Source organism: Pinus tabuliformis, chromosome 2_1 (genome assembly GCF_031772625.1).
Source record: "Pinus tabuliformis cultivar Carrire ecotype Pingquan chromosome 2_1, CPIR1, whole genome shotgun sequence".
NCBI lineage: Eukaryota > Viridiplantae > Streptophyta > Pinopsida > Pinales > Pinaceae > Pinus > Pinus tabuliformis.
In genome coordinates this window covers 882,289,875-882,300,345 of record NC_142299.1, presented here as the reverse complement: position 1 = coordinate 882,300,345, position 10,471 = coordinate 882,289,875, and the positions used below count along the sequence as shown (strand labels likewise).

Genomic DNA, 10,471 nt, shown 5'->3' with positions numbered 1-10,471 from the left:
CAATTAATTCTAAAAACTAGATCATTTTACTAAATTATTTCTCAAATAATATATATATATATTTAAAGAAACGAGTATGAGAATTTTATTAAAAAAGAGAGTTGGGATCCAGCCCAAAACTGTTACATTTCTTCAATAGTGCCAATATTCCTTGCTGGTTTGATATTGAGCACAAAGGTTCAATCCAAACCCTCAAATGATTACCCCATGAAGCAAAAAATTTAACCCTTTCCAACTGAAAATTTTCCAAAAAACTCCTAAAATTAATATGCATTTACACTCCATTTTCCGCTACTTTAATTTAGATTGACTTCTGGTTTTTCTTGGTGAAATATTTTTCTTTTTCTTCCCCACTTTAATCCAATCTGTAGTTTCCACTGCATTTAGTGAATCCTTTGATGCGTGAACCTTGTTATTTTCCATATCTTCCTTATCTGCTTAATTTTCTCAAGAAGTGGCTCTTCCAGCGAATTTACTTGGTGATTTAGGGGGATGTTCATCTTACTCTAGAATTTGTTGTTCTTGCACTGCTATTGAATTTGACAGGTTCCCGTGCACTTCTTCCTGATTGATTGTCGATTGCTTCGAAGAATTCTCGTTATCTTTCTTCTTGAATTTCCTTTGATTCTCCCTCATCCTGAGATTATTTTACCTTATATGTCATGTAATGCTTGTACTGAGCTCCCTCCCACCATATAGATCTCCGGTTATTTTTCTGGGCATTATTGTTTTGCAAATTCTTTGGGCAGTTTTTGAGTATGAGCCAAGTTTCGTAACATGCCCTGCAATGAAAAGATACATTTTTATAATCGATATCCGATAGATTAATTTTGGTAGGAAAACCCATGTTGAAATCTATCTCCACATAATAAGTAGTTTTATAATACATTTTTATGATGGACTGGAGCTATAAAACTTCCCTAACACATTTCCAATGCGTTGAGAGATTCCAAAAATGTAGGGGAAGATTCAAAAGCCTAACCCAAATAGGAGCTAAGGATATAGATATCGTTATTGATCAAAAGTGGGAGTGCAAGGCTGCAAAAAAAGGCCAGCATTGCCCCAAAACCAGGGCCCATAATCATAAGTTTTTTGCTTGTCCTCGTCATTATCAAAAGCAATAACAAAGGAACCCCGAGTAAGAGGTCAAATGGACACATCCTTCAACAATAAGGGTTTCCACGATTCAGACATCCAATTGTGTAGATTGGACAAACATGACCAAAGCCCATCAAATCTGCATACTAACCCTTTATCTGAAAACAAAAATCATCATCAAAAGCTTCTTGATCCAGAACAACATTGGGGGTCGGAGCTTCCTGAACAACCAACAAAATAAATCCAACTTTCAGTATGGCACTGTACGAAACAAAACCCTGATTTGCCATTCCTTCAACAAATTTCTTCTCTGAATCTCCAAAGTTCGACATGGATAAGGAAAGTACATAAACCCTAACCACCACTCATCTCTTTCTATGTTTTGCTACTCCAATTTCTCAAATAATATCTTTACTCAATTAAAAAGGCTATAAAACATACATTTAAATTTGGAAATTTCCTTAAATTATTTAACCTCTCTATTTCCAACTGAAAATGTGAAAAATAAAGTATCTAATGTTAACTGGGTGTAGAACAATCGGTAACATAAGCTCCTCTGTGGTGGAAAATTCAGATGTTCTAAACCCAAAACCCCATGAAATATTCTAGATGCAAATACAATTGTCCAGAACTGATGCGATCCCCAATACTTTTGACATAAATTGTCCAGAACTCATGCTATCCCCAATAATTTTGACATAATTCACCATTACAGAGTAAAATTGTACATGAAAATGATTATTTTCCATTTCAAAGATTCATTGGATTTCACTTAATCTTTCATTTTTTGTGTTGGAGTCAAATGGGTGATCTTTAGTAGTGTTGTTAATCTCAGACTTTTGTGTTGGATTCAAATGACTGTTCTCCAGCGATGTTGTCTTCTAGTAAGGGTTTCCTTATGTGAATGTTGTAGTGTGAGTTGTCAGATCCATATTTTTCCCACTTCTCATCTTTTGCCTTGCCCCACAGTACAATATAAAGTCCTGCGATTATAAAAAATGTTCCCAACAAACTGCATAAGAAACAAAGCTGTAAACAAAAGTCAGAGAAACCATACCAAACTTCAAAATTGATAAAGATGTACATTATATTGACCTTCCCAGGTGAAACTTCGCGTGAAGGATGCAATGTTCCATGATTGCAACCAATATTGTTGAGGTTGGACCAAACATTGCAACAAACATTAGTCTCCTTACACTGATACAATACATTTTTAAAAACAGGGCAAAGATGGAGCATAATATTCTCTGCAACCATGCCAAACACATCACTTTACAACCTTGAATATCAACTAGGTTCTAGAAGATGGAATTTATGTTTAAGCAAGACAATGGTTACACTATCACACAGTAGATAATGTTGAGAAGCTCAATGCCCCACTTTACCATCCAAGCAGAGGCCTTTCTGTCAATGGATAAAGCCACCAAAATGGACAACACTGTTCCTTGGAATAATATGATTGTTGTTAATGACAGTTGAGCTGGATATTTCCTCACCACTAGAGCCTGTAATCAAAACAATATCAAATATGCACTTGATTTGTCATACTTTCAGTCTACCCTTGATTAAAATAGTGATTCTTCTATCTGATTTTCACAGATGGAAATCATGATTCCTAATAGAAAAATAAAATATTTCAATATGCATGTTGAGAGAAAGAGAGATGTCTTACTCCATTAATAATTTTTTCCTAACTCAATGTACGAGAGAGATTCACAGTTCCTTCAATGTTCAATATATATGTGTGTGTGTGTGTTATACTTGTGAATATGAGGGGGCATGTATTAACATTTTAACTTGGAGAATGCTTCAAAGTCAACCATGTAATATTATATAAAAAAAGTGTTTTTTTTTTTTTAAACAAATCTTGAGATGCAAACCTTTACTTAAGTTTTTCACTCAAAACAAGGTTTGTAATTTGATCTTATTAGCTGGTAGATCCACACTTGATATGGATTTATGCATTTAATTAACTATTTACATCGATGTGTGTGTCTATTTTGGAATATGGATTCCATAATTTTAATTTAATTATCAATAGTTATTAGGCGGATGGTAGGGATTTAACCTCCACAAAATATTATAGTTAAGCCGTGTCTATTTTGGAATAGGGCTTTTAGAATTTTAATTTAATTATCAATATTTATTACGTGGATGGGGTTTAACCATCATGAACTATTGTAGAATATTCTTAGTAGTAGTCACAAATGAAAGGTTGAGATTTATCTCAAAAATAGTTATGCCCTTTCTACCCTTCTAATTAAATTGAATAATTAAAAAAATGTCATGTGAATAACTGTCATATGAAATAAATTATGGTTTTTGGGCATGTGGTATTGATAAGGAATGGTATTGGTAACAAATCTATTTATAATTAAGAATATATTTTTTTGTAAGCTAGGTAAATATATTTATGTTATGAGGAATCTGTGATTACATCGATAATTGTTGCTTTCCAAAAACTCTATGGGATGCCATAGCCAGGTAGGTTGAACATAATTTGTTCCCATGGACCTAATAAAAAAAGGCAACCAAAATACATACTAACTGTCAAACTATGTAACCCACAGATAAGTATCTGCATTGTTGCATGATGGGTATTGAAACAACAAAGTATTCACATATAATGTCAAAGGAACACATAAAGAACCATAGTAACATATGAGGAGTAAACATTGCACATACTAAAAAGAGAGACCGAGTGCCATACGATCACAAACAACTATTAATCTAGTATAATTACTGGAGAATGAGCATTAGAGTTTCCTTGGGGTGATTCCACTGGTGGTGCATTAATGAAACCTGGAGTGTGAGGCTTAAAATCATAGCTAGAGCTAGAATTAGTGATCACATAGCATTCCACCTAAGTCAATCGAGTAACAATATCATCCAGATTGTATGTAGTATCCCGTAAGATTCGTTTGATTTCCTCTTGTCCTGCAAATAGCTAATAGTGATCGACATGCTTGTCCCTGATGACCATGTGGAGCAAGGTTTCTAGTTGATGATGCAGAGCCACCAACTGGAGAAAGTGAAGTCTTATTTTGTGAAATTTTCCAGGATCGGGAGTCCATATGTAGGTACTTCCACTGATTTCAATATCAGAAAAATATGTCCTATCTCCAAACTACCTTGCTTCCAAATGGAGTATTTCATTCCTCACTTCACGAGGAACATAGTCAAAGTGGTAAGCCATTGATTGCCACACAAATAGGTGTCTATGATGAGAGGTGGAAGCCCTTGAAGCACCACCCCAACAACTAGGTTGACGCAACCGAGGAGCCATATAAAGACTTGTTATAACTAGACCAGGATGGGGTGACAGAGGTTGGGTGAAAATGGTGTTATGAGTAGACTCAAGTGGAATAACCCAAATTCAAACCCTGAGGTAGAAGCTTAGATAAGAGTAAGGGCGACATGAAAGGACAACGTCATCAACCATAAACAAAATTCACAACCCTACACACCTGTGTAAAAATGTTGTCCTTGGACACTGTCTTTGAATGGGAAATTGGTGTATTGTGGTTGTGCAAAAGAACCCAGGTATATCTAGACCCACAATTATGTCAAAACCAAATAGAAAATGTGCCCGCATACCAGACACCACAGACGAGGACTAGACAACTGAAGGAGATACTCGTCGAGCCAGAAATTTGGGAGGACGCTAAAGGTAACACAATGGCCAGCTCGAATGAAGGGCCTATCGCCGTGTTATGTAAAAAAAGGACGAAAAACATAAACACCCATGAAACCTTTCCAGACTATCAGACCAAAAGGGTGCACAAGGAACAAAGAAATGACTACAAACTCTGAAACCGAAATGATAGAAATTTGGAAATAAACCTACACCCAAATTGCATAACGACAATATTGGTAAATAACAGAAGGATGTGGGAAGTAAGTAATTTGTGAGCATCAAAATGTCATAGGAAATCCACCACCCTAGAGTGAGCTCCCTAGCTTTATAAATAAAACACACGACCTAAGGATTGAGCGGGCCAAAAGAACCACTTGAGCAGTCAAGAACCAAATTGAGAAAAGTGTGCAATCTGACACTCAAGTTAACAACTGCATATAACACTAAATTCATGTACACTCTTCCCTGAAAGCCCTCCATGATCGATTTGAAAGCCCAGAAACTATGAACCAAAGGAATGTTGGATGAAGACCCTCTCCCCTCACTTGTCTGTGTTTAAAATGATTAGACAACATATGATGCAGTAGAGGTCGTATCTTGAAAGACCACCACGTGTGAAATTTTTTTGGATAGGTGGTGACGTGAGTTCAGATCCCAGGCACACCTTCCCTTTCCAAATTGTTTGTTCACGCATGCCAATCATGCTGATTGACATTGCCGGTAACCAAAAAGTCACCTCTATCGGGGATAGTTAAGAATCTCCATCATAAAGTGGGAGTGAATCTCAATAGTTAAGAATCCCGTTACATGTTTTTTTAAATGTATATATGTTTAACTCATATATTAATTATTTTTATAATTAATAATAATAATTTAAAATAAAATTATAATTTAAATAATTTTTATGCTTTTTTTAAAATCTTTATAATGTGAAATATATTATGAAGTAAGTCTTTTGATGCTTATCATAGATTGTTGTTTATGTATTTACCAACTATTTAATTTATATCACTATACTAATATAAAAATTTTATAAATAAATTTTAAATATTTACAAATGAATTTTAAAAATTTACAATTAATTTTAAAAACTAGATCATTTTACTAAATTATTTCTCAATTTATTTTTTTTAAAGAAATGAGTATGGGAATTTTATTAAAAAAGAGAGTTAGGAAACTGTTACATTTCTTCAATAGTGCCAATATTCCTTATTCGTTTGAGATTGAGCACAAAGGTTCACTCCAAACCCTCAAATGATTACCCCATGAAACAAACAATTCTAACCCTTTCCAATTGAAAATTTTCAAAAAAACTCCTAAAATTAATATGCATTTATACTCCATTTTCTGCTTCTTAAATTTAGACTAACTTCTAGTTTATCTTGGTGAAATATTTTCCTTTTTCTTCCCCACTTTAATCCAGTATGTAGTTTTGGATGTGTCTAGTGAATCCTTTGATGCATGAACCTTGTCATTTCTGCCTACTCTGCGCAAGAAGTGGCTCTTCCATCGATTTTACTTCGGGATTTAGGGGGATGTTCATCTTACATTGAAATTTGTTGTTCTTGCACTGCTGCTGAATCCGACGAGTTCTCATGCACTTCTTCCTGATTGATTGTTGATTGTTTCGAAGAATTCTCTTTATCAGTATTTTCTTCTTGAATTTCCTTTGCTTCTCCCTCATCCCGAGATTCTTTTGCCTTATATGCCGTGTAATACTTGTATTGAGTTCCCTCAAACCATGTATATCTTCGACTATTTTTCCGAGCATTGTTGTTTTGCAAATGCTTTGGGTAGTTTTTGAGTATGAGCCAAGTTTCATAACATGCTCTGCAACAAAAAGATACATTTTTGTAATCAATCTTCTAAGTCCACATATAATCTGGACCCGATAGATTAATTTTAGTAGGAAAACCCTTGTTGAAATCCATCTCCACACAAATTTGTGCATAAGTAGTTTTATAATACATTTTTCCTATTGGACTGCAACTATAAAACTTCCCTAACACATTTCCAATAGAGGATAGCATTGAGAGATTCCAAAAATGCAGGGGAAGATTCAAAAGCCTAACCCAAACAGGAGCTGAGGAAATAGATGTCGATACCGGATCAAAAGTGGGAGTCCAGGGTTGCAAAAAAGGCCAATGTTGCCCCAAAACCAAGGCCCATAATCACAATTTTTCTGCTTGTTCTTGGCATTATCAAAAGCAATAACAAAGAAACCTCGAGTAAGAGGACAAATGATCAGATCCCCCAACAATAAGGGTTTCCACGATTCAGAGATCCACTTGTGTAGATCAGACAAACACGACCAAAACCCATTAAATCTACATACTAATCCTTTATCTGAAAAAAAAATCATGATCAAAAACTTCTTGATCCACAACAATATTGAGAATCAGAACTTCCTAAACAACCAGTAGAACAAATCGAGCTTTCAATATGGCACTCTACAAAATATTCTTGATCCACAACAATATTGAAAGTCAGAACTTCCTAAACAACTGGTAGAACAAATCTAGCTTTCAATATGGCACTGTACAAAACAGAGCCTGACCTGTCATTCTATAACAAATTTCTTCTCTGAATCATCAAAATTCGACATAGATCAGAAAACTGCAGAAACCTTCACTACCACTTATCTCTTTCTATCATTTGCAATTCCAATATCTCAAATAATATCTTTACTCAATTAAAAATTAAAAAGGGTATAAAACATAGATTTAAATTTGAAAATATCTTTACATAATTTAACCCCTCTACTTCCAACTGAAAATGGGAAAAATACAATATTTAATGTTAACCGGGTGTAGAACAATTGGTAACAGAAGCTCTGCTCTGGTGGAAAAGTCAGATGTTCTAAACCTAAAACCCCATGAATCCCATGAAATATTTCAGACGCAAATATAATTGTCCAGAACTGATGCGATCCCCAATAATTTTGACATAACTCGCCATTACAGAGCAAAATTGTACATGAAGATGACGCTTCGCCATTTCAAAGATTCGTTGGATTTCACTTAATCTCTCAACTTTTGTGTTGGAGTCAAATGGGTGATCTCCAGCGGTGTTGTTAATCTCAGACTTTTGTATTGGAGTCAAACGGCTGTTCTCCAGCGGCGTTGTCTTCTAGTAAGGGTTGCCTTATGTGAATGTTGCAGTGTGAGTTGCCAGATCCATCTTTTTGCAACTTCTCATCTTTTGTCTTGCCCCACAGTACAGTATAAAGTCCTGCAATTATCAAAATTGTCCCCAGCAAACTGCAGAAGAAACAAGGCTGTGAACAAAAAGCCAGAGAAACCATACCAAACTTCAAAAATTGATAAAGATGTGCATTATATCGACCTTCCCAAGTGAAACTCCACGTGAAGGATGAAATGTTCCAAAACTGCAACCAATATTGTTGAGGTTGGACCAAACATTGCAACAAACACTGGTCCCCTTACACTGATACAATACATTTGTAAAAACAGGGCAATGCTGGAGCATAATATTCCCTGCAACCATGCCAAACACATCACTTTACAACCCTGAATATCAACTAGGTTCTAGAAGATGGAAATTATGTTTAAGCAAGACAATGGTTACACTCTCACAGAGTAGATAATGCTGAGAAGCTCAATGCCCCACTTTATCCTCCAAGCAGAGGCCTTTCTCTCAACGACTAAAGCCACCAAAATGGACAGCACTGTTCCTTGGAATAACATGATTGCTGTTAATGACAATTGAGCTGGATATTTCCTCACCACTGGAGCCTGTAATCAAAACAATATCAAATGTGCACATGATTTGTCATACTTCCAGTCTACCCTGGACTAAAACCCACTGGAGCCTGTAATCAAAACAATATCAAATCTGCGCATGATTTGTCATACTTTCAGTCTACCCTGGATTAAAATGGTGGTTCTTCTATATGTTTCTTTACAGATGTTTACAGGTGGAGTGGGGTATAAATACCTGAAATGTAACCCATCCAGACCAAAATAAACAGCCAACAAACAGCATTAATGCCCCCAGCATCCATGTGTTGAATCTAAGCTCATTAAGCGTTGTGAAGAGTACAGGGCCCTCGTAGAAGGTTGTGAAGAGTACGGGGCCCTTGTAGAAGGTCATAATCATTGCACCACCAACACACACAATGGTACCCACAATTTTCGCTAGGCCATACTTGCTGCTCATATCAACTTTCTCCATTCTGAACAAATTAGCATATTCATAAAACAGTTAAAAACAGATTGCAGTTAAGACTTTATGAATTTGTATTATTATTCTCTGCTATTGTGGAATGCACTGTAACTTTTAGGAGCCTGCAAAAAGCTGATTTTCGACAGGCCATAACTCCATTTTTTTGGAAACAATAAATCCAAAGCCGGGTGGTATTAGTTATACATTCTAAGTGATGCAGGAGTATTCATAGTACAGATGGCCATTCTGAACAAACTTTGATTTTGCAGTTAATTTGCTTAGATATTTATAACCTCTGGGCCTTGCACCATTGGGTGTGGGAGGTATATACAACATTTTATTTAAAATTTTATTTATACAAAAATCATAAGCAAGTGCAGCTTTTAGGTCTCAAAAATTGAAATATAATTAGCATGAGTACCCAGATGCTGTGGCCATCACGAATATGAAAACAGGGACGATGTTTGAGATTGCAGAAGCAAATACAGCAGAAGTGTACATCAGGCCTGCATAGACTAAATTCTGATATACAGTGATCCTGCAATTATAATGTTGGGAAAAATCCCATACCATGATTAGTAAATAAGAATACTGGTAATAATCATAAAACAATAGAGTTTGCAGTAGTGCAGCAGCAGGATTGGACTATCTTCTTACCCACAAAGTGCAAGCACAAAAGTCTGCCAGAAGATGGGAAAGGTCATTGCAGGGCGCTTATTTCTGCAAAACATGAAAAATGAAACTACATTATAATTTGCAGCATGCATCAAAATCTACAATTTCAATCTTTTCATATTGTAGAAATTGTCACCAAGTTGTGTGTTCTAGTTCAAAGACAACTTTCAAGATGTTAAAAGTTAAAACTATACCTTTCTAGGAAATAAGCAAAAGGAGCGATGGCAATTGTGGCAACAGCATCCTTGTAGGCTATAAAGACAAAACGATTCATTCCTTCTCCCAGAGCAACTCTTGTAATAATATTTAAGCCTGCATAGAACATCTGAGCTACAAGCTGAGCACTAACAGGTTTCAGAGAGGCCAACCAGGGAGCCATTGCTTTTCAGTGCAGCTAAGACCTTGCAGGAACAATTATGTAGAAACTACCAATCCAAATAAGATTTTCCAGTAAATGGGAAAACCATTATTGGAGTGACTTCAAGTTAGTTTAATCTTCCCTATGTTGACATTTGTATAGCAGAGCCATCAAGTGGGTGAAAGGTCAAGATTTTAGGTGATGAAAAATGGAGTCCAATGTTATGAAGTTGCTTGCATTCATAGTAGCGTAATACTGTTTATTTGATTATAATAGAGTACTTTTGAGATAGGGTAGTTATACAAGGATCTCTCGTGGGGAGAAAATTATCGAGGTTTCCTTTTCTTCCAATTTTTCAATGAATAAATTTTTGAATGAATAAAGTTTTCCAATGAAATGTTTTAATATATTCGTATATCTGTAGGCTTCGGCCATATGAGGATTTCTTTCTGAAAAAAAAAAAAAAGGATTTGATTTGATTTATAATTATTAATAAATTATAATTATAATTAATTTTA

General features: G+C 35.3%; 1 protein-coding gene across 1 annotated transcript; it reads right to left on the bottom strand.

Moving 5' to 3' along the window:
- Positions 1–7,402: 7,402 nt before the first annotated feature.
- On the bottom strand, positions 7,403–10,200 carry LOC149203478 (protein WALLS ARE THIN 1-like). Its single transcript, XM_089400194.1, has 7 exons — positions 9,790–10,200; positions 9,578–9,640; positions 9,342–9,458; positions 8,693–8,930; positions 8,332–8,490; positions 8,081–8,232; positions 7,403–7,995 (listed from the first exon to the last, which is right to left on the bottom strand). Exons 1-7 carry the CDS (start codon positions 9,972–9,974, stop codon positions 7,815–7,817), a joined length of 1,095 nt encoding a protein of 364 aa, XP_089256320.1. The 5' UTR covers positions 9,975–10,200; the 3' UTR covers positions 7,403–7,814.
- Between the last annotated feature and the right edge of the window lie 271 nt (positions 10,201–10,471).